The sequence below is a fragment of the Halichoeres trimaculatus genome, unplaced genomic scaffold, assembly GCF_033239565.1.
Source record: "Halichoeres trimaculatus isolate MK-OKI-2021-1 unplaced genomic scaffold, fHalTri1.1 fHalTri1_scaffold_11, whole genome shotgun sequence".
In the NCBI taxonomy this organism is placed as follows: domain Eukaryota; kingdom Metazoa; phylum Chordata; class Actinopteri; order Labriformes; family Labridae; genus Halichoeres; species Halichoeres trimaculatus.
The window spans coordinates 11,579,162-11,603,328 of NW_027437189.1; the positions used below are offsets into that span (position 1 = coordinate 11,579,162).

The 24,167-nt window shown below is 38.6% G+C and overlaps 2 protein-coding genes across 3 annotated transcripts; both read left to right on the forward strand.

Annotated features, from left to right (window-relative positions):
- The first annotated feature begins 200 nt into the window (after positions 1–200).
- Positions 201–10,734, forward strand: LOC141799588 (dysbindin-like). Of its 2 annotated transcripts, none has more exons than XM_074681872.1 (4): positions 201–663; positions 7,261–7,407; positions 8,490–8,639; positions 9,305–10,734. In XM_074681872.1, the coding sequence occupies exons 2-4, from the start codon at positions 7,314–7,316 to the stop codon at positions 9,607–9,609; spliced, it is 549 nt and encodes a 182-aa protein (XP_074537973.1). In that variant the 5' UTR covers positions 201–663; positions 7,261–7,313; the 3' UTR covers positions 9,610–10,734. The 2 variants fall into 2 exon arrangements, with proteins under 2 accessions (XP_074537973.1, XP_074537972.1); XM_074681871.1 differs by having other exon boundaries at positions 202–663; positions 7,258–7,407.
- A 4,743-nt stretch (positions 10,735–15,477) lies between these two features.
- cdh26.1 (cadherin 26, tandem duplicate 1) lies at positions 15,478–23,332 on the forward strand. Its single transcript, XM_074682209.1, has 19 exons — positions 15,478–15,504; positions 16,820–16,876; positions 16,989–17,081; positions 17,181–17,336; positions 17,466–17,613; positions 17,799–17,968; positions 18,091–18,219; positions 18,312–18,497; positions 18,598–18,866; positions 19,090–19,235; positions 19,344–19,574; positions 19,668–19,889; positions 20,615–20,736; positions 20,828–20,902; positions 21,490–21,561; positions 21,650–21,724; positions 22,258–22,302; positions 22,485–22,562; positions 23,036–23,332. Exons 1-19 carry the CDS (start codon positions 15,478–15,480, stop codon positions 23,252–23,254), a joined length of 2,520 nt encoding a protein of 839 aa, XP_074538310.1. The 3' UTR covers positions 23,255–23,332.
- The last annotated feature ends 835 nt before the right edge of the window (positions 23,333–24,167 follow it).

The window sequence follows — 24,167 nt, forward strand, 5'->3', positions numbered from 1 at the left end:
AACACAGTAAATAAACAAATGAGTTATATAAATCGATATCAACTAAATCAGTAACATTTCAAATGGGAGGGCTCACAGCTGGTTCACTCCTCAATATTATGTAAAAAGCCTTTACTCCGTCTGATCCTGTTGACCCCCTTACTGTCACCAGTTGGTACAGGCCACAATGCCGTAGCCCACTATCACTCTCCCCCCGTCCCTAAGCTACACAGCTCCTTACAACCCCACTGAGCTAGTCTGACAGAGAGAGAGCGCGTGTCTGTGCACTGGTCCGTGTATGTGTGTGTGTGTGAGTGTGGGACACAGAAAGGCAGCCGAGATGAGAGTGTGAAGCAGTGAGAGGGAAAACCTAGAAAGAGCAGCAAAGGCGATCAAACAGGGGGGAGGGAGACAGTGAGCACAGCAAAAAGACAGAGCAGTGAGGCGGGGGGAGAAAGTGTTGTAATGAGAATGTACAGTGTTTGATCGTCTGGTGCAAAAGTGAAGAGATGCAATGACTAGATGACCAGACACTGCAAATACCAGCATCCTGTCCTGGAGCCTTGACAGGAGGGGACAAGAAGAAACAACACACAATCAGGGGCAAAACACTCTTCAACCAGTCCCACTTCCACTGGATCATGTCGTCAACTGGATCAACCAACCACAACAAGCGTCTGGAATGTAAGTAACTAATAGTGTCCTGTAAACAGAGAGATAAGTGAGGAGAAAGAGTAGAGTGAACTGTAGATTTTAACTTTTTGTCCTGCATACAAGTTAAAACCTTTATGTTATTGTAATTTAACAGTTCATTAAATCTACTCTGTGTTGATAAGTCCTGATGGTTTCGTAGTCTCCCAGGCACAAGAAGTTTTATGATACAGCAGCGCATGATGCATTAAATCCCTGCTACATAAAACAAAAGTGATAATTTATAACCTTTAACAAAATCCACTGACATATGATTCTAAATTCATGATCAGTGTAAGATATGATATGAGGAACGATCAGTATGAACAGTTCTTTATGTCATGTAGTGTTTGTAAAGTAAGACTGCATGGCTGTTACATAATTTCACTGGCCCATGTTATTGAAACCTGTACCCCAAGGACTCTTCAAGTCATTACTCAGTTCAAAAACCTAAAATGCCTTTCTCATATCTCCCATTTATTAATTAGGCTTAGTTAAGTCTTTAATGAAACCTAATTTTAATGTAATGTTCAAAGTAATAAAAACAGCCAGGGGGCATACCTTTGTAACTAAATTAGCCTGACAGCCTCACTGGTGGTACGACACTGCTGATGCAGATGAGGTTTAATCACAGTGAAAGGATAATAACTACTTCTCAGAGTCTGACTAAGCCAGCTGGAGAAGGTCTTAATATAGAAACAGGAAGACTCACTGCTACCTGCTTTCAAAAGGAGACAGGGCCTTGAATATAACATGAACTGATAACCTCAGATCAGCTGTTTTTAGCATTCCTCTGGCAAATGAATTGCCAGATATTTTACGCTGCTACTTGCTGTTTTAATGAATGTGCAGGGGTTATATATGAGTGTCTGATGTGCATAATAAGAGCAAAGCACTACACATAGGATTCATAACTGCTTTCTTTGATTGGCCAGAATAGGGAGCACTAGGCATGGTTGGAGGTTATGTTTGCATTTAGCCCTGGGTGTAGAGCCTTAATGGCTTTGGGAAGGGAATCAGCCTGGGAATACGCTACCAAATCAGATCAGACACTTACAGAGCTGGTGGTCAGACATGGTCCAAGATATAGCCACAGTATGGGGATCATAAGAAGCTGAAAACAGGCTCAGTCTTAACTGTAAGTATGGGTTGCGTAGTATTTGCAGTCCTCAGCATGAGCAACCCAGACAATGATGGTGGTGGAGTTGTGGAAAGAGGCAGGGCAGTGGTGTCATAAATGACCTGTCTGAATTTATTTTCTACTACATGGCTGTGAGGTGTGTGTGTGTGGGTGGGGGAGGTGGCTGTTGTGGTGCAGTGATCTCACTCATAAATGATTTAAGCCTGATGGACTGCCGTGGCTATGAGAGCAGCAGTGCAGAGCAATTGGCTCAGTAAATAAAAGCAGTAATACCTAAAAATGATGAGGGTGTTTATTTCTGTGAGGTGGGTGACACCATCATCAGAGCCTTAGGGGGGGAGACTGGGAACTGTAAAAGAGAAGGGGAGGAGTTTAAGATAGATGGGCTGTCTAATGTGATTGGCCATGCAGTGCTTACTAGCTCTCTTTCCCATACGCAAAAACATTCAGCCTCTCTGTTCCACAGAAAGATGATCATGGGGTTTCTTTCTGCACACCACATGGGGATTGAATGCTTCACCATGTGACTCTTTGGTTCAATAGGAACATTTGTTCCCAGCTTCCAGTGCAGTTCCCAGGAGCCTTGATGTATGACTGCACCACTAACATGACACAGGGCGTCCAGCGGCGCATGTGTTGAATGTTCTCAACACAGAAATAGTGCTGATAGCGCTCATGGAGATCAACAACTGCACATTTTATTGTTGAGTAAAAACAAATGTACATAAGATTGCTGTATTTCTGTTGTTAAATGTAAAAAATCAGCATGGATTATAAGAAGCAAAGCAGGGGAAGTGGCAAAAGGATTAGATGCCAGAAGAAAGATCAGATGGATGAAAAGCATCATGTGATTCAGCTCAACAGTCACCTCTGGCCCTGCACAGCCCCTCTGAAAAACACTCACCACCTCTTATATCTTCTATTATATTCTTTGATACAAAAAGTGCTGGGGATTTGACTGAAAGCAAAGCAGGAATAGATAAAAGCTGGATTTATGAGCTCACTTAGAAGAATTAGAAACTAGAAAGGAGTAATTTCTTACAGTTTTTGAGCCAGAGAAGCCATTTCTATTCAGTGTACAACAAATGCACAGAAACTGCATGGTATCACTAAAACCTTGTATTTGTCAGCGTGAGGCTTAGCTGAAGCAAGCATACTCAGCAAAGCCCTTCGCCTCAAAACACTGACTTTACAGTTCCTTCATACTAGGAATAATGCAAAGCAGGCTTGGGTTACATAACAACACACACACTCCCCTCTCCCTTACAAACGCCTTTCTGCTTCTTTTCCCGTATTGTTTCGTTATTCTTCCATCTTTTCCCAGCCAATACAAGCTTCCTACATTCATGTACACACAACTAAGCCTGTAAGCTGTGCAGTCATGCACTCCAATGCATTAGGTGTGCAGGTGAAAGATTGTCCCTACATTATGTAATGGTAAGCCCTGGGTAATTATGGTTCAGTGTGAGCTAAGATGCAGCAGGGATCTCTTCGGGGGGCAAAGGTCCTGTTACAGATCGCAAGTGCTCAGTTAATCCAAAAGACAGCTCTAAGAATGCAGGAGAGAACAACTTAGTTGGTGGGTATACAACATTTTTTCTTCTGTTTCTGATAAATTTTAAGTCCTCTCTCAAACTTTTTGCACCAAGCATTGAGAGATTTATAAAACCATGAGAGGATCTGTGCTGAATATACGCTGTTATTGTTCTTTCATAAGGAGAATGTGAAAAAAAAAATCATCACTACCTTTCATACATTGCAATTTAGTCCAGTCTACTTCATCATGGGACCACTCTGGTTTAGCAGCAAAATTGCAGAAAGCATGTGAATAGTCCTTTAAGTTGGTGTCCCAGGTTGAGTCCCAACTAGAGATGTGTCTAAATGACAAAACAAATGCTAATTCCCTCCGGCATTTTTTCCTCTCTGTAGCTTGCAAGACTTAAACCGCAATTGAGTCAAGTAGAAATAACATTAAATCCGAGATCAAAAGTGGGAGAAACTCTTAAATCAATGGGCCAAACAATCCCAACAGCATCATTAACATCCAATGACCTTTTTTCAGAAGCGGGGGACTCCCCTGTAGGGGGTACGAACACCATCTGAGCCTCTCAAGATGCACGGTAGTAATGTAACCTTAGTGGATTTGCATGGAGGCCTCCTACACATCTTCTGCAGCAGGGTGGAAGAAAACTCGGAGGTTATGTGGATGAGTCAGTCTTTTACATACATGCTATTCTCCCACGTAAGGGCAGACAGATGGAGATGTGCAGCTTGAGCGGGTGCACGTACGTGGGTTGGGTATGTCCGATGGCTATCCTGATTTACATCTGAAGAAAGAAAATCAGAGAAAATGGATTGACCCTCATAAGGAGAGAAAAGTGTTTACTCAAGCAGTTTAACTTCATCTGCAGAGGCCTTATCTTTGGTGTAGTGCCTGTTAATATTTAACTTCTTTGTCATGAACTCCTTAATGAGCTGGATCTCTGCCTTTATGGATGATTCGTCTCCATCTCCCTATGTTGTTAAAAGAAAAGGAGGCTAAATACTGCAGCAATGTGTGCTGACATATTGCTTGTGATGTAATTTTGAGCCAGGGCAGGAGCAGCAGCAATGTGGTTGGTGGAGCTGGTGGAGTTAATGTCATACCCTTTCCATGAACCAAAGCGTGCACTTCCATGCAGCCCACAACAGAAAAGATTTGTGTGGTAATCAAAAGCAGATCATCACGGTTTCAAAAAGGGTAGTGACTCAGTGATAGTGTTTATTATGTATTCTCTTACCATTCTCTCCCTCCCCCCATAATTCTTTAGTGCAGAAACTGTCTTTCGTCATGAATCTATATATCTTGTCTTTAGCATAAAATATCTGATTAACATTAAACTTATCTAGAAAATTAATTCTAGCACATAAATATTCATTATATGAACTAGTTGATAGATATCCCTTTCAAGGCCAGTTATTTATGGTTCTTGACAAAGACGAGCTGTGTCTCAAATTGGATACTTCTGTTAGTACAAAGCACACTACAAACACTCAGTTTATGAAAGCAGTGCACAAATGTTTGCAGAGTAGTGTTGTCCCAAATTAGACTCTGCTGCTCAGCACTTAGAAGAGACATTCACATTTTATAACTGTTTACAAGTATTCTCCTGCTATTCATTAATTGCAACCATCAACAATCGTTTGATCCGTTAGCGCCCCTTCAACTACGTAGCCAACATGGTGACCATTGAGGGTGAGAAGTGTCCAGCGTTAAACACTGAACTCTGTTGTTAAATCACAGTGCACTGTGTTTTTCTGTGCTGTCAGTATGAACACACTCATGTGCTCAAAACAGTACAAGTAAATACAGTAAATACCATCATTTGAAACACAACCCTATAGTTTGAACAGAAATGCAGTGATAGTTCAAAACAAAACAACAATAACAAAATAGATAAATTCAGAGGGACTTAACATTCATAAAACTTGAACATGAACTTATTAATGCCGGGTAGGCTAAGATTTGGACTGCTCTACATGTGCTACTGCTACAGCTACACTCATTCAAGTGATGTAATATTTGTCAGATGTAAAATAAGTTTATTAAATATTTGATGGTTTTAGCTTCTGTTACACAATGATTTGTTGCTTTTCCTTGATTCAGAATTATTTAGTATTGAACATATTTTGGGGTTTGATTTTCATTTAAACAAAGGATTTAATGATATCATCGGATATCTTAAGTTTGCCATTTCACCACTAAATAATCATAATAAGAAAATCCCTAATGTATTCACTGATTTGTAACCTGTGTCAGATACCAACAGCCATTAAATCTGTACCTCATTGTGTGGTATTTTGGGTAATGTAATGGTAGCATTCAGACTATTCATGGCGAGTTGACACCACCAGCTTTGAGTAAATAAATGTATTACAAATTACTTCCCCAACTGCCAAAATATCGGCTAGCGAGGCTCTTGAACCACAAAGCCGTTTTCTGCCTCCACAGAGCCTGAATGACAGAATAAAGGGCTGACAGTACAATGTATGAGGGTGGATACACACCCCTTGGGGCTGTAGAAGAGTAACTGTCAAGGTTTAGAGATGGAGCTGTGAGAAGGAGAGATGATTGGCACAGACTTGTTTGTTATGAAACAATAAAAAGAAGCTCCGAGACGATTTATGGATGAAGCACTTGCTGTTACTGTGCTTGATGTATTAATCTGCTGAAGCCCTGGGAACATGTTAGTCATGGAAGCTTGTTTTGCTTGTTAAGCAGACTAGGTGACAATTAAGCATCAACAAAATAGATGCATACGGATTCAAGCACACAAACACATGAAGCTGTTGTTTCTGTGCCCATGCGCTCAAGTGAAAGCATGCACAACCACACACAAGCACACACAAACTTTAAACACTGATGACATGAGTCAAAGTGTCATCTCATGGAGCCCGGTGGGAGAAAGCACAGAGTGTGCCGCAGAGGATACAGCACAGTTACACAACCACAGCTGGTCAGCATGGTAGAGGTTGATGTTGGAGGTAAAATTAGGGATGGATGCTTTCTTGTTTTTCAGAATAATTTACAGTGTAATGAAGAAAGAAAGAAAGAAAGAAAGAAAGAAAGAAAGAAAGAAAGAAAGAAAGAAAGAAAGAAAGAAAGAAAGAAAGAAAGAAACCCATGTAGCATCAAACCCGACTACTTTGGGGTCCTTAAGAGATGTGCATCGTCTCAGTATTTATTCTCTGGATCACCTAATAAAATCTAACGAAAGCTTTTCATCTGTGTTTTTTTTGCTGATTTTTACTGTGCTTTTTTTTTCAGTGTGCTGAGTCACAGACAAAACTTGTGGAGATAGGCGTGGTGAAAACTGAAATGATAACATCAAAAAAAAACAAAAGAAAATAAACATCACAAAAAAGTGTACTGACATGACAGTTATTCAGTATCTTATGTCACAGGCTCTACAAAAGCCCATCTGTGGGAACAAAGTAGTTTAATTAGATAAAACAAAAACATCCCCAGCAATCAACAGCTAAACAGACAGAATTTTGGCAAATGATACAGATTTGTTTGAGGCTCCGCAACCACAAATGAAAATCCAATTATGGGAGTAGACTTCAATTATCTTCTTGTCATAAACAAAGAGATGATAACCTTTAAAAGAATGTATTTAAGCTGGCATGACATAAATCCATTGCGACCTTCAAGTGGTTAGCAAACTGTACCAGATGTACAAAACAACACCACCTCCTTTAAGGTTCTTAAATTAGGTTTTTTCTTCTGCAATTAAGCCTTTGCTTTGATTAAAAAAGAAAACAGTATTAAATTCTTTGATCAAAGTCATTATTAATAAATTACATCCTCCTAAAAATGAAAAAAAAACCTCCACTTTTGTCACATTTTAAAAATTATAACCTTAAGACAATCAATGTTTCCTGTGTGTGTCTTCTTTGGTGTTCAGCAGAGACAGGCAACTCCCAGAGACTGCTGCACAACGACTCAGCACAGCATCTGAAGATGAGGGAGAGACAGCGCTTTTTTGAGGAGGTCTACCAGCATGATGTGGACAACTACCTGCCCTCTTCTCACCTGCAGATCGACTGCAGGAAACGTGAGTGACTGTCCAGCACTTTCAAAATCATTAAAACAAATTAACTATAATTAAAACATAATTAAGATCTGAGTATTTTGGATCGATTCAGTGTGAAGCGATGGGAATGATTGGTAGAATCTAGGTTGAGACTCTCTTTGAGAACAAGACGCTACTGTGATGCATGACAAGTATAATCCTCTGCTCGTAAAGATTTAACATTCAAAAACTCTAACTGGCAAAAAAAACTGGCATTTCCTGCAAAAAGATGTTTGTTATTTCTTTACTTCTGTGCCCCTGATTTAATATGACAATGTTTGAAGTATGCAAAAACCAATTCAATGGTTTCACTCTTTCTGACACAACTTCCCATGTAGCTTATCAGGTGTATCTTAAATCTTAAAACCTGTTCTCATCACCCATGCTCGAGCTGGCTCGACCGCCCTGCCGCACACTGAATCACAGGCATATCTTTCTGCCTTATCTTTAAGGCAATTCTCAACTTGCTTCCCTATTATTTGTGTTACCAAATTACTTGGAAAAATGCTGGAAGCTACAGACATTGCATTGTGACTTATTTTTGCTTTCCTCAGAGTGTGTCTTAAGATGGGAAGAGTTTTAGGTACACTGCTATTGCAGTTTCATATCTGGTGCACGCAGATTTGGGCCAGAAGGGGCTTGTCTGGGCTTTCACAGTAAGGCTTTTCTAGTTCAACTTATTTTAAACAAACAAAATAAACAACTACTCTTCTCCTCTTTTTCTTTGTCTTTCAACCAGTGCGATATGCACAGTCAGTCACTTAAAACAAAAACACTAATGGTACCAGTTTTTCTGTTTTGTTCTAGTTTGGAATTATGGATTCTACAGGATGGTGGCAAGTTTTTTTTATTTCTTGATTCTTGATACCGGACTGATCTGCATACCTGTAAATAAAATGTTCCATTTAACCTAATCTGTTTTGTTAAATTATGCTATTTAATACCCAGTGTACCAATAAAATCTCAAACTGGTAAACTAAATGAAAAAGAAGTTGAAATGTTATGCAATACTTAAGACCAGAAAAATAGAAGTTTATATTTTGCGCTGTTCTGCCTATACGCAGCCCCCATGGGAAGCATCTCATCTATGGAAGTGAACGTGGACGTTCTGGAGCAGATGGACCTGATGGACATCTCTGACCAAGAGGCCCTTGATGTGTTCCTCAATTCAGGCCCTGGAGTGGAAGACGGATCGCTGGCTTCCCCTCTACCAGGTGCCTCAATTGGTGTTGTGCAGCCATCAGCCTACTGCTACCATCATTTCTGAAAGCCATTTCTCTATTGATTTCTTTCTTTAATTAAGATTTGGATTTTTTTTTTTTTACATACGTCAAAAACAGTTTGATAATAAAAAAAATTTCTCCAACATAGATACGTACAAACAGGGTTGGATATTCTGTTATCAGGTCTGTTTTTTTTTTTTTTTTTTTCTTTTTTTTCTTTTTTGTCAAACCAGACTTTCAGTGTTTGATAGGGGAATCTAGGCGTCCTGAAACATAAACAATCATCTTTGAGAAGAAAACATTAAATTAGTTTGATTTTTCATTTAAACTGATGCATATAAGGTGCCATATATTTTTAAAAGCTAACAGTGTAAAATCATTTACAAGAAATCTTTGTACTACTCTGATATGATCACTAGGACAGGATTGTCTCACTGGTTGAGGTTCCATATTAACATCTAAGAGTTGGCTGCCAAAAAATTGTTTGGTCTGCATTTCCACGTATAAATCAAAAGAAGCAACCCCTTTAGATTGGTTTATCTCTTTCTGCTGACACTACTAATTTGTTTTACACATGGTAAACGATGAGATTGCATCTTGTGCAAGTAACAAGTGCTGGCTGACTAGGAAAATTCTTCCATAACTTCTGTTTTCAGAGGTTGAAGATGAAGAGGATGAAGAGGAAGAGGAGGATAATGAAGAAGCAGAGGTTGTGTACAGAGAACGGGGGTCTTTGAAACGGCAGCATGAAGTGCAACAGGGCTCCAAATCTCGCATGTCTTCGACATCATCCGGGTCCAGCGATACCAGTGAAGGTGGAGTTGACACACCTGTGATCCAGTCCGATGATGAAGAAGTCCACGCCGACACTCTGCTGCTCACCTCTGTCCCTCACACAAGGGATGAAGAAACAGAGGAAGAAGATGAGGAGGAAAGATGCCTTGTAAAAAAGTCTTCTTAGAGACAGAACTTTAATCTCTGTTGAGATTATGAAGAAGGCAAAAAATGTCTGACGTGTATGTGTCATCCTGCATTTTCATTCCTCCTTTTGGGGGAAAAAAACCTGGCATGACTGATCTTGCTGTGATTTGCTGTTTTCTGAATGATTTCCCAAGAACTTCTTTCCTAATGCCTGTTAATGCTTGTATAATGCTTGTTAAACCCAGCAATGGTGACATTCATGAAGCATATATGATGAGTCACCTCTCTCACTTCCACTAACCTGTCATGACTGTCAAATACTGTTGGCTTAAGTTTTATTCTTATTACTGCCTGAGGGAAACACCTTTCTTGCCCTTAATGTGATTGAAGGCACAGGTGTTCAACTGTTTTTGATGGCTGCAGTGCGGGTACAACTCAAGTAAAAGGTCCAAAGTCACATTTGTGAAAAATGCAGAACAACAAAATGGGGAAAAAAAAAAAAATTCAGAATAACATGCCAAAAAAAATTCCAAAACTGCACTTGTAATCTTAATCCCTTAGATTTTTTCATAGAAGGATTGAGATTACAGTAAATAGCATCTACCTCCCTTCAATAAAGCTAACTTAAAGTATTGTTTTACCTTTCAAAATTAAAAAAGATTAACAAATCAGACTGACAGCTACTGCTTCAGGGCTTATACAGTGAGCCAACTTACAGTCAGATACTCAGATGTAACTGCAGAGATCATGCATCTTAATTTGTCTTTGGGGAAATTACACGAGACAAGCTTTATTTTGTTGACAAAAGTTATTATGACTCTCTCGCTGCATGTATCTGCAAACAATGTATAGTATCATGAGTGGAAATGTCTGTAATTGCATGCCATTTTGTTCTTGTTATTAACCATCTTATGTTTTCAGTTACGTAGCTACAAAGTGTTGCATTTATGAACTATGCAGGGCCAAGGACTTCATCTCAAGTTTCATCTCATCTACATGATAAGTGTTGGTGCAGTGTGACCTCATGCAGTCTGAGAGACTCAGCTGGGAGTGATTTATATGTTTCTTATGTATGTATAGTAAGTTTGTCTGTTGGAATGAGTTATGATGTGGGTGTGGGTGTGAAGGTGTGGATGGTAAATAAATAAAAGAAGTGTAAAAAATGGCTGGGTATCTTTCACCTTCAAAAACAAAAAAAGAAAAAAAAAACAAACAAACATTTTTTCAAGGGTCAATCATATTTTGCATCTCCGGCCTGCTCAAAAATCCTGCTACAGGTATGACTGAATAAAATCAAAACAAGTTTTAACTGTTTGCTTTAAATTTTGATATCTTCTGTTGTTTGAAGTAAAAGTCTTAAAGAGTTGAAAACAAATTTTAAAATGCTTTGATCAGGGTAAAAGAAGGATGATTTTGATTCATCTTATTTAAAAAATAACACAGGTGCTTTTATGTGTACTTTTACTTGAGGCAATTTTTCCTTGCGCTGCAACTTGAGAAAGAAAATTTCACGTTACCCATAAAGATTTCTAACAGGTTCAAACAAGATGACTCAGAAAGTTTTCTTATAGGCCACTGTGATGTACAATGACGACGACAGAATCTGATCACTTTGGAGAATACCCTATAGAAATAATTAACAATGTGAGAGTCTTTATGAAAGTACACAGGACAAGTTCACTCCCTCTATTACTGTTAGCCTTATGAACTCAGACAAACCAACACTGAGACACATGTTTGGTATGCGGTGGGAAGAAATACATTTCACACAAGGTATAGTTAAATGCCATAAGTACTAACAGTTCTGACATGTCCTGGCAGCTGTTCTTTAAAACTTTCCAGTTCTGCTTGTTTTACAAGTTTCAAACCTACCCCTCTCTGGAAAGTTTGTGGGCTCTGTTTATCATTTTAAGCACTGAGATTACATGAATGACTCTACCTTGGTTGGTTTGTTTTATCAACCTTGTGGCACACATAAAGAGTGACAAGGCTTGATTACAGCCCTAATCATATCAGATCAATGCAAAATGAAACAAAAACACCTGTACAGTTTAATATAAACTAGTGCTGTCAGGTGATTAAAAATTAATCGAATTAATTACAGGATTTGTAATTAATTAATCTGGTTAATCTCATTATAATCTTATATCTGCTTAAGGTCCCAAAACAAAGAACTTGAATTCTAGGACATTACAAAATTGTGGTACACGACTAATCAAATGAATTCATGAAGAAGAGAAAATTTGTGAATCCATTTTTTTTTTCACTTCAATTGCAACCCTTTAGACGTAAATCATATTATTTAGCGAGGGGAGGCAGGGTCTGATGGAGCTTGTCAATCAAAATCATGCTAATAAATTACTGTGGGTGACAGCGCTGCACTCTTTCTTTTTGGATGAGAGATCAGCATGGATATAAGAGAAAGATGGGAGATGACAGAGGCATAGTGAGACACTACAAGTCAGAAAAGTTCAAGATGTGTCGTGATAGTTCAGAGAGGATCAAAGGGTGAAGTGCCCGAGACAAACATAATCAAAAAAGTGTGTTTTGTCTGTTTTTCGGATCAGAAACAGAAAGAGGGAAATAAAAGAAGAGAGTCCACTCTTCTTAGGTAGCTTTGGTGTTTACATAGGTATAATGAGGGTCTTGAAAGATTGTTCAAGATGCTCTGGAAATGGCTGTCAGCTACTAAGTTGATCCTGCTAATTTTTTTTTTTTATCACGCATTAATTTGCAGTGCTGAGTGGACTCCCTTTTTGCTTTGGAACTGCCTTAATTCTTCTTCTTTGTGTTGTGCGTTCAGAGATGGTCTTCTGCATACCTTGGCTTTAATGAGTTGTTATTTGAGCTACTGTTGCTTTTCTATCATCTCCAACAAGTCTGTCTTTCCTCCTTTGACCTCTGGTGTCAACAAGGCATTCTGTCCCAAGATCTGCTGCTCACCAGATGTTTTTTCTTTTCAGGGCCATTCTCTGTTAAGCTTTGAAATGGGTGTGGATCTGAAGTTTAGGAAATACTTAAACCAGCCCATCATTCACAGTCCCTGAAATCATCTTTCTTCCTCATTTTGTTGCTAATTTTGAGCTTCAGCAGGTTGTCTTGACCATGTCTACATGCCTAAACGCATTAAGTTGCGGCCATGTGTTTGGCTGATTAGATATTTGCATTAACAAACAGTTGAACAAGTGTACCTTATAAAATGCCTTGTGAGCCCATACACCTGTATATCCTGACCCTGATTTTACCTCAGAGCTAAAACAACTGAAGACTCACCTGAATGATTTAATGGCTTTTTAAAACCAGAGTCAACAATGGGTAATCCTTTCTTTTCGGCTTGAATACGCTGACAGCCCTCATTTTTCATCCTAATGTTTACTTCCAGTAAATCTGACCTGGTGACTCTGAAGTCACGCCAGGTGAAAAAAACTACAGAGACCAATTCTACAGAAGAACAGGACTGCTTCACCTCATTTCCCCTTTCCCTCCTCAGACTGCTCTCTCACACCTCAGGGAAATTACAGTTACATTCACCTTGCCAATAAAAAGTCTGAATCCTGTTGCCAAAGTTCATCATGAGCATGATTACAGAAGAGAAATTAAGTTGCCAAAAGTGATTTGTTGCCGATTGACGATTACAAATTTGCATTCCAGAAACTAATGCACAAAATCTAATTGAGACATATGACCTTACTGATAGTTATAAACTATGAGCTGGTAGAGTAGCTCTACATATACCCCAAGCAGCACCAACAATCAAAATAATATCACAGCTTTTTGGAGGATAACATGTTATTTCAATCCGAATCAGAAATCAGTAGTTACTAAATCTGTCAGAAAAAAATGACTGCACCAAATGCAGAAAAAAATGACAGATATGTCATCATAACCAAATATTCAGATTTTCATGCTAACTTAAGGAGAGAGGAGATGTCTTGAGTTTTGTTGTTGTCCAACAATGGCTGCTAAACTGGTAAGAAATAAATCTTACTAAACTGAATATGTGGAGGTGAGTCGAGGAGCAGGTTTGTGTTTGTTTTGAAAACTAAGGCTGTAAAATCTTCCTACGTATGAGAGGAATTATTAACTACTACAAGATCTAAAAGAAAATGCATTCTGGGAGTTCCGTTTCGTAATAGGTGTGTCACATGGATTCTGATAAGATTGTTCTATGGTTTTACTTATAATTTCTTTGCTTGCAATGTTTCTGGAACTGTTGGAAAGGATGTCAAACATGTTGTTGTTCAGAACAAGATGTACCCCAATGAGAAAAAAATGCAAAAAAGACACAATCTCAAAGCAGGATTAATGTAGTTCCTGTGTGTCCTTGTTTTTTTTTTTTTTTTTTTTTTTTTTGAAACAACGGACAGGTTTTCCCTCGTAAACTCAAAGAAAATTACTCAAGAACATTATGTGTGTTGCTGTGCTTCACCTGCCATTTATCTGGCAGCAAACAATTCTTATGCCAATCTGTGAGGCAGGGAAATAAAAAAAACATCTATAAAAACACAAGAGCAAAACACAACCTCTAAATCCCAGTAAAGTGAAAAGAATATGGGTTGGGACATAAAAAGTGAAGTTTGTGAAATAAGTGGTGAGGTGTCTGTTTTCAGTACAGTCAGGATTTCAGGTTTTGTCACAGGGAAATACCAGACATTCACAAACTTCACTCAGACATTACACCACACTATGGTTTCTTTGGCACACCAGCAATTCAAACAAATGAAAAAAAAGAACATCAAAACTTCCCAATGGCTCATTTTAATTAATGATAGTTTTATACTGACAGCAGTAAAGAGAGAAACATCTTTGTTCAGTCACACCATGCTGGCGCTGTTACTTTGAACTGAAAATATAAAAGCTCAGAAAGGTATTCTCAGGCATTCCAAATGTGAGTTCAGGTTTGTCACATGCAGGTGTGCTCTCAAAATGCTCACCCTGTCATTCAAGCAAAGTTAAAGCAGAAGGGTTGTTGTCATGCCTCTTCCATTCACATCTCTCTGTCTCTTTTTGCCTTATCAGCTGATCATGAGCGTTCATTTTGCTTTCACTGGGTGTGAACCAAACAGATTTGGCCATGATATGTACCAATTAACCGTCATGCTGAGATCCAACATTTAGCCTGTTCTCTCTGCTGTTGTTGATTTATCACCTGATTGAAGTTTTATTACTTCTGGCAGTGCCCAAGCGTCCATTTAAAGAGCAAATCAAAAAGGGCGTCTTCAAGATCTTTTGATTTTTTTCACCCTGGTGAAGCCTGGCACTAATAAGCTCATTACTTGAAGAATTACTTACTAGTTCATCATGTGTTATACAATCTTATCATGCTATTCATAATGATCTGTCATTGAGAAAATTAACAATAAAATACCAAGAATACTAAATGAAATGTAAAGTCTTTACAGGCAGGGGATGAGACTATGTTGAATAGATAACCGTTTTACTACTAGTTTCATGGGTTTGACAGTGACTTGCACTCTCAGTTTATTTCCTAATGTTTTTAGGGTCTTTTTCTAATAGTTACAAGATGTGTTATGCTGAGCTGTGCACTGCCCCCAATGCAGGGCAACCTGAAACGGTAACCTGAGCTACAGAGTTAGAGGGTGTGTACAACGAAGCCTAATTCTTAACATGGCCAGGAAACCCAATAAAGTTTGTATTAACATTTTCCCTCTTATAAGATAAAGTCTAATGTAGTAGAAAATGCACAGACAACTTCAAATGAAGCTAAGTCTGAAATTTAATATGTCACATTGCACATGCCTGTGCCGAAACAAACAGTTCTTTGTCAAAGGCACAGTCAACCTGCTGCCTCCAGGCGATAGGGGTTGTCTTCTACTCACTATAATACATGCAGCCTCCGACTGTGTGAGAGGACTCTCACCACGGATATCAGACAGAGAGGATCAAGATGAAGATCATTTACCTGCTTCTATTGGTAGGCAAGAAACTCTTAATCCTCTATAGTTTTCTGTACTGTGCATGAATATACATCCAAATATTTGTTAGAAACTCAGTCAGAAATGTGTTTCTGTGTTTAAACAAGCCAAACAAATGTTCTTTTTTGATACCAAAACTGTTTTAACAGACCTTTGTTGTTTGGAATGACTTGTTAAAGTTGTTAAATAGGAAGAAGAGTACCTACAAAAACAGAACGAACAGTTGCTGCTACTCTATAGGTCAAAATGCTGCAGGCATGTGAAGAAGCAGAAGGTGTCAAGTTAAACCAGTTCTATCCAATATACTATAGAAACAAAGGGTGGGGGGCCAGGTAACATACATTACCTGCACTATTTCAACAGCACTCTACTAAAGTAAGGAGCAAATAGAAACAAACTTGGATAAGCCCAATGAATTAAAATATTTCTGGCTTCATTGCTATTGCTGATCCAGAATTTAAACTTTGAGTTTTTTAAATTCTTTAAATTCTTTATTTAATTTTTTTCTATTCACTCTGAAAGACTGACTCTTTTCTTAACGCATGTAAAGAATGAAGGTGTTTTCCATCTCTATTTTTGGCTTCAGCTGGCCAAACAGAGCTGATAAATGCTGCAACAACATTTCTGTGAGGCCAGCCCAATGAATTGGCTTTGGATTTCTTGGAATTTCATTTACTGAACGAGCCAACCCATAAAATCTTGGAATTGGGAAGTCAAAATTAGTTTTATGACAGCATAACACTCAACCACTATAAAAGTGAGAGCGTGCCCAGACTCCAGTGAAACTTACTATTTCATTTCAGTACTGGGACATATTTTTTTGTAAAATTTGATGCCAAGCTGGCATTGGATAAGTTGACTGCTATCACTGAGCCACAAATTTAAATTATATAATAAATAAACAAACAAAAGTTCCCTTGTATGTTTGCCCTGTTAAAACCTTTTAGGCAGTGTAATCAAGCTCTCCAATGCATTCTGACATTTGCTTTAGCTCACCACAGCCTTTCATGGCATGAGTGGCAACAAGAAGAATAGAAATGTCCACTTTGTCAACCTTCACTTAACTTAAAAATAAAAATACAGTGTGCCATACAAAGGGAGAGTCAGGTGACGAAAAGGCAGCCAAAGCCCAGCGATCAATCACTATCGAACAGTATTTTTTGAATGCCTTGTGTCTCCTTATTGTGGGACTTTAGTTGTTGATTTGTAAACCCTGGGATTGAAGGTGCTTTATAAACAAACCTTTTTTTATGTACACATAAAAGTATTAAATGACAAGACTGAGCCTCACTCATCAGTTTCTTTGTGCCTTAGGTTGCTTTGGCAGCCCCGGCTGAGTCTCGGATTAAATACAGAAGGCGTGACAAACGGGTAACTTCCAAATTGCTGATCCCTGCCAAAACATTTTGTTTCTAACAAAGAAAGTGATTAGTTTATTAATCACTTGTTAATATAATATTTGACTTGTTTCTGTTTTCAACAGGAGATTCTTGTGCGTTCCAAAAGAAGGTGGGTTTTATCAACAATTGAATTAGAAGAGGAAACTCCAGGAAAATACCCCCAAAAAATTTCACAGGTGTCAACATTTTTCTGTTCCTAAAATTGCTAATTACTGCGGCGGCTAAATTTTCTGCTTTAAGCAAAGAAACTCAGTGTTTTTATGTCTCCACACCAGATGTTCAACAACATGACGGGAGATAACCACGAGTTCAGAATTAGTGGAATGGGTGTGGATGAGCCACCGCTTGGAGTGTTTGAGATTGATTCACATACCGGGGATGTCATTGCCAATAAAGCTTTGGACAGAGAGACGTACCCAAGACCCTTCCATGTGAGTTTATACTAGTTAAACTAGTAATACCAGTTAAACTTCTATGATAAATAGACTTTCTACAGACTTGTATGAGCACTTTGTTTTTTAGAACGTATTAATGCCTGACATGAAAAATTATTCCTATAGATCAAGTTTGATATCTTCGACAAAAACACAGGATTGAAACTGGACAAGGAACTAGCTTTTGATGTAGAGCTGAAGGACATCAATGACAACCCACCTAGATTTGACCCTCCTCAAACGACTGATGATGTGAAAGAAAGTTCACGTGACAGTGAGTATACAGTTATTCAGATAAATCGAAGAGTACACAGCCACTATTACTCATCAAACAAATGAAGGGAATGAATGAGATTCTTCATTAAAAAAAAGGTACATTCATATCGTGCACTTTTTCTCCAAGCATTTTTTTCTGCAACACACTCATTCTTCTGCTCATCATTCCTTTCCTTATTGCAGGGGACTTGCCAGTGCTACTGTATGTCAGTGATATCGATAAGGAGAATACACCAAACTCAGAAATCAGCGTAAACATGGTTTCACAGAACCCAAAACAGCCCAAGATAGGTGTTCGTATGATCAACGAACATCAGCATCGGCTTACCCTTGATGGATGTTTTGACTATGACGTAAGACCAAATTAATTTTTTGTTCCTGCATCAGTAGGGACCTTTTGAATATAAGCTGAAGTGCACACTGCATTGTCAAAATCCAAATAACATGATACAATTTTTTTTTTTGTTGTTTTCAGAAAGCGAAGAAGTATGAAGTTGTTCTCAAAGCATATGATCACGGCCAACCAGTTCAGTCTTCCACAAGCACTGTTACACTCAATGTTGTCGACACAAACACTCATCCACCAACATTCAAGAAAAAGCAGGCAAGGCATTTAAAAAAAATGACTATTAACATGACAAATGTTGTTTTTAGATGATGCATGATGTTAATGCTTAAACTGTTCTGCATGTCTAGTATCACGGTGAGGTGAAGGAGGCAGTCACACAGAATGATATTTTGAGAGTTGCAGTAGAGGATAAAGACACTACCAACACTCCTGGTTGGCGTGCTGTATACTTTTTCATAAAAGGGAATGAGGATAATAACTACCAAATTGAAACAGACCCCAAAACTAATGAGGGAGTTCTCAGCGTCGTCAAGGTAATTTCTACATTTTTGTTGTGAAGATGAACTTTTTTTTTATTAATTAGATTATCTGCTGCACCAAAAATCACCTTTTGTTTTATTTTATTTTTCACAGAAAAAGGATTATGAAAAGACTACAATAGCAAAGCTGCAGATTGGAGTGAGGAATGAGGAGCCATTAACAGCCTGTAAAGATTTCAAAGATGGTGGCAAAGTCAACGAGGACATCACAGATACAGCTGAAATTGAAATCAAAGTGATTGATGTCAATGACCCGCCAGTATTTGACAAAAATCCGGTTGATGTGTACCAAAGGGAAGAGGAATCGCCAGGAAAGGTTCTGCACATACCGTCAGTTCATGATGCTGAGAATGACATGGTCAGGTTGGTGTCCAGCTTATAGTCTGCTGTATATTTTAAGTGGTATCTAATATTACTTTCTTAAAGGACACAGTTATAATTGACCGATTTTCAAAATTAATATTAACCATGGAAACTTCAATCAAGAGACTGTGAAACCTGATTTTAGTGAAAGTATGTGACACTGCCAACAGGGAAATGTAGTCTATCTTTTTCACCTAATGTTCAACTTCTCAACTATTTACAGGTTTGAACTAGTAGAAGATCCAGCTTCCTGGGTGACAATTGACGAAAAAACTGGAAAAATCACATCAATCAAGCAGATGGACAGAGAGTCACCATATGTTGATGACTCTAACATTTACAAAATTGTCATCATAGCCATAGATGATGGTATGAAGACTCTCTGTAATTTATCATTAAAAGAAAGATTACTAATTTACTGTGACTGTTAAAAAAAAAGAACATATGAAGAATTTTCTTCTTTTCTGGTGTACAAAGGTGATCCACCAGCCACAGGTTCATGCACTATCCGAATCCACCTGGGGGATATCAATGACAATATGCCTCAGCTGGTCAACAAAGACGTCATTATGTGTGGAAACAAGGTTGACAGGGTCATGGTGCAAGCCAACGACTCAGACGTCGATCCTTATGGTGGGCCGTTCACTTTCACCCTGGGAGGAAATGACCCATCCCTGGCAAAGCGATGGAAATTTGACCCTGCAACAGGTACAACACATCTTGAACCCTCCTCACCAAACAAAAACTAAATTGTTCTCATAAAAAAAGCACTTACACACCTATCCTTGTGCCCCTGTTAAGGAGAAGAGGGCGGGCTTGTCAGCCTGAAAACACTTCCTTATGGTACCTACTCAGTGCCGCTGTTGATTCATGATCAACAGAACATGATAGGAGAGGAAACTGTAGAAGTGACAGTATGTGACTGCGGAAAGGCAGATGTGTGCAAAGAAAAAGAGCCCGCCTCATCCAGCCTGGGGCCAGCTGGCATTGGACTGATTTTTGCAGGTCTTCTCCTATTCTTATGTGAGTATAGAGGGACAAAAGTAACTCAAACAAGTCAATGAAGTTTATGAGAAATTACGCAAAAAATATGAATAACTTTCTCACCCTTAGTATAAAGTTTTATATCAATCAGATAAAATAAACTAATCTGAAACATCAAGGATCAATAAACCATTCAAAAAATTAACTTTGTGACTCTCCGAGTATTAGGTTGTGATTATGTGGGATTATACTCACAGATTTATTCAGAAATTAACTTTGAGATAAGGTTATGTGAGCCTTGACTTGACAGCTCAGTGACTATTTATACTTTGTATCACTAAGGCAACATGTATTGAAAGCCACAGTGATTACTCATATCTGCAGATCTGAATGTTTATGTATTTGTTCATACCATGGCAGGAGAGAGGGTTGGGCAGTTTGATTATAGTTATGAGTTGTCTGTTGTTTATGGGGATATCTCAGCAACTGTTCCAAATGTATACGAGCTGGTGGCTTTGATGTAGATAGCAGAGCATCTTGTAGTCAACTGTGCATTATGATATAAGAATTACAGTTTTGGATTTCAGGGCTTCTGCCTCCTCCCCTGGTTTAGTCTCAACAAAACAAAAAATGTTTTACAGGTTTTCACGACACTGATTGAACAATTGCTGTACAGATGACCAAGGCAAATGTGATGGATGAAATCTTTTACGGAAAACACAATGTTTTGACACTGTTCTGTTTTATTTTGTATGTGTCTGCAGTGTTGCTTCTTATCTTTATGTGTCAATGTGGAAAGAAAGAGTTTGCCATCCCTATTACCGAGGATGAGGGCAACCAGACCCTCATCAAGTACAACCAAGAGGGAGGAGGCTCCGAATGCAAGGTGTGTTGGGTGTGATGTTTGTAAATCAGAGCCAAAAGGATTGCTGCAGTAGATTTTCAGATTATCTTAATCCCAATACATTTCCCACCAGGCTGTACCCAGTCTACCCCTGACTCCAACATATACCGAGACGGTGACAGACGGCATAAAAATGGTCACCCAACAGGTACTCCGGCCTTATCTAAGACTTTAAGAGCCAGGTCTTTGGTGTTTAAGTTATGTGGCTAGTTTGGCTTAAAAGGTATTTCTACAGAAAAGAAAAGGGTTACACAAGAAAATGCGTCTCATAATCCTATTGAAACACAAGAGACAGTTATAATCCTGCGACTCAGCGAACTTTTCTTTGTCTGTTTACCTGGGGTGATGACAGGTGAATAGGGATGGAAGGTAAGCTGTGTAAGATATTTGTTAAGGATACATTTATTACACAAATTACAGGTTCTGTACAGCATGGAGGAACCTGTTGTGACAGGGCTAGACTAACTAGTAGCATGGCACATTACAAAAAAAAAAAAAACATCTTGAGTTTTCTGAAGTGGTTCAGAATGAGGGCAGCAGTTTTTTTCATGTTGGCTAAAACCCCAGTTCAAGAGTTTAATCAAGTATATCTGGTGAGTCTTTGCTTAGTTGGGACTTTGAGTTTAGTATATTAACTGTAAATGATTCAAGAGTGCATTAGGACTGAGGACAAACAACACCATGCTTGTCTTGTTTGTGATTGTAAGATTTTTTATTTTTATTTTGCTCCATCAGTTGTCTCAAGCAGCTCCAGTGACAGTGATGAGAGAGGAAATGGAAGCATACAACAATTACAGTCAGACCATGGTGAGTATCAAGGGCAAATTTCTACAAAGATGAAGAGGAGTGTTTGCATGCTTGAAACATGCCTTACCCCACAGTGATTTGCTTACAGGTTAACTCTCACATGTCCACAATGAATATGGAGCATCACAGAGACACCTTCAGGAGCCAAGGAGCACAGAGCATGGTACGTGATCACAGCCATGATAACAACCAATGCCGGTTTCACTGAGCATCCACTTCTGCAGGGTGTAATGCTCTTTAGATTTCTTCAGGTTTCACATTTCCTGTCTGGATCCACTAGAGGGTGCAAAAACCTAGATTATAAACCTGTGTCGGCTACCCTTCTTTTAACAAGTTTGTGGCATGTTGAACATTACCATGTATAATCCGAACCTATTTTAAGTGGGTGCACGGTTTGTTCAAAGTATTTAATTATATTTATTACATTTTGATAACCAAGAGCAAAACTGAGACATTATCAAGATTTCCACGGGAATCAAGTGGAGCCAGGTAAGTGGTAAGCGCTAAGCCACAGTGATGAGCACAAAACCAATGTGGACATTTAACCACATCCTTGACCCAGTGAATGAGCCTTCCTTGACGATCTGTTTGACTTGGAGAGAACCTTGCATACAAAAAAATAGTACACAAGGGCAGTTTTCTGTGTTAAGTGACACACAGAAAAGAAAATCACATTTTCTATGTCGTTGTTTTCAGTACTCTGGATGGAATACAAACAGGACAAATACTAATACCTTCCAGGTAAGTGGTGTTTATCACTGGAGGAACATGTTTCAACAAGAGGTTTAACACATCTGCTTTGACTGTGTTGCATTCAATTCAATATGTTCTGTATGTTAAGTACGGTATGTTAATCTAGTAGTGGAATGCTTATACATTTATAGTTTGCTTATAGAAGCTCACACACCTCTTTCTGTGAACAGGGAGGCTCAAGATACCACTACTCTCTCAGCCAGGGTGCTCAGAGGTCAAATCAGCATATAGCAGATCACCTTGACAGGGTAAGAAGTCGTCTCACCTGAAGAGAAGCTCTGTGTTGCAATACTGCCTAATAAAATCCTTGTCATATAGAACACCTAATTACTGGGTGGGTTGCATGTAGCAAAAGAGGTAGAGCAAGTTGTTTCACAGAGTCACAGAGGGGTTCTCTCATGCTCTCACGTTACATAGCTCAATGTATTTGTTCCCTCAGTGAAATGTGTGGATGACACTGTAACAGAAATTACTCCTGATTATACCACACATGCTGGTGATCTGTCCTCACTGATTGGTGGACAGACCACAAGCTTTTACTAGAAAACTGGGTAAAATTAAAATATTTAATGGTGTTACACATACCATTCATGAAAAATATCTTTGTAAGGTCCAATTTTTTCAAAGGACTGAAGAAAAGAGTCATTGTAGTTTTATCCAGACTTTGTTGTTGTTTTAATAAAAAAGTTTGATGTCTTTTCTTGCCTTCTTACTCCCACAGAGACTTCCAGTGATTGATGGAAGCCACGCTCACTACCCAGCCTACAAACCACATGAGTATACCTATGAGGGGCAGGGCAGCAGGTCCCAGTCACTGGATAGGCTGTCACTCGACCACTATGGAGATGATTTGAACTTTTTGAATGATTTGGGACCCAAGTTCAAGACCTTGGGGGGCATTTTGCGAGAGAAGATTCAAGAAAAAAACCTAAAGCTTTAGAGGGCACTGTTGGATGGATTACCTTCCATGTGATCGAAGTTCTTCACTACTCAATTTGAGCCTGTCACAATGGACCTAACTATGTTTTAGAGAAATTTTGGGGGATTTGATACTGAACAATTTAAATGCAAGTATGGAATGGTATCTGTTCAAGGAATAACTAAGAATTAAGGCATTGCACAAACAGTTATGCTTCGGTAATTCTAAAAAGAAGGGTTTGAAAGGAACTGGGTGTGTGTGTGTTTTTCTTTTAATTTGTTTTTTTACATTGCTACCTTGGGAGGGATTGCTGCTTTTAACAGCCCACATTTCTAGCTCTGGAGTTCAAGTCATATCAGTATTAATTTAATTATTGAATGCGTTATTGTACTTTGTGATTGGAAAATGGAATATTCTAAGTATGTAAGATATACAATTTCTACTAGTCTCTAAATGCGGAATAATTTACTGTGGAAGGTCCAATACAAAGGTTAAAGAAAACTGTCATGTAAGAATCAGAGATATTTTTTAGCTGTTTGTTGATTACGTTACACAGGGTCTTAGTTGACTATATCACCACTTTGATGGCACTGTTTTGCTTTTACTTTGTTGACTCGTGTGCTATTTTGCCTAGCTTTCATTATCATGTGTTTTGTTTTTGTTTTTTATCAAAAAATTAAAGAAAGTTTAGCGGGAAAAACTTGTCATCACTTCTGTCTGGGAGGGGATAAAAAATGTCAAGCAAAGCTATAAATAGGAAACCTTTGCACATTGAAATAAACACTCCATAAAGTGTAATTACTGCAAATAAAAAAAGTATCCTTTAATTCAAATGCTTCATTTCTAGCCGTCACATTTAATTGCTCATAATATTTCATTTTGCCTGCAGCTGGCCTGATCTAAAGTTTATGGGAAAATTCTCTAGGAATGGCTT

Coding starts and splice junctions, on each gene's coding strand:
- LOC141799588 (XM_074681871.1), top strand. CDS start 621: ATGTCGTCAACTGGATCAACCAACCACAACAAGCGTCTGGAAT. Junction 7,408..8,489: donor GCAGATCGACTGCAGGAAAC/GTGAGTGACTGT, acceptor GCCTATACGCAG/CCCCCATGGGAAGCATCTCA. Junction 8,640..9,304: donor GCTGGCTTCCCCTCTACCAG/GTGCCTCAATTG, acceptor TTCTGTTTTCAG/AGGTTGAAGATGAAGAGGAT.
- cdh26.1 (XM_074682209.1), top strand. CDS start 15,478: ATGAAGATCATTTACCTGCTTCTATTG. Junction 18,220..18,311: donor CAACATTCAAGAAAAAGCAG/GCAAGGCATTTA, acceptor CTGCATGTCTAG/TATCACGGTGAGGTGAAGGA. Junction 18,498..18,597: donor GAGTTCTCAGCGTCGTCAAG/GTAATTTCTACA, acceptor TATTTTTCACAG/AAAAAGGATTATGAAAAGAC.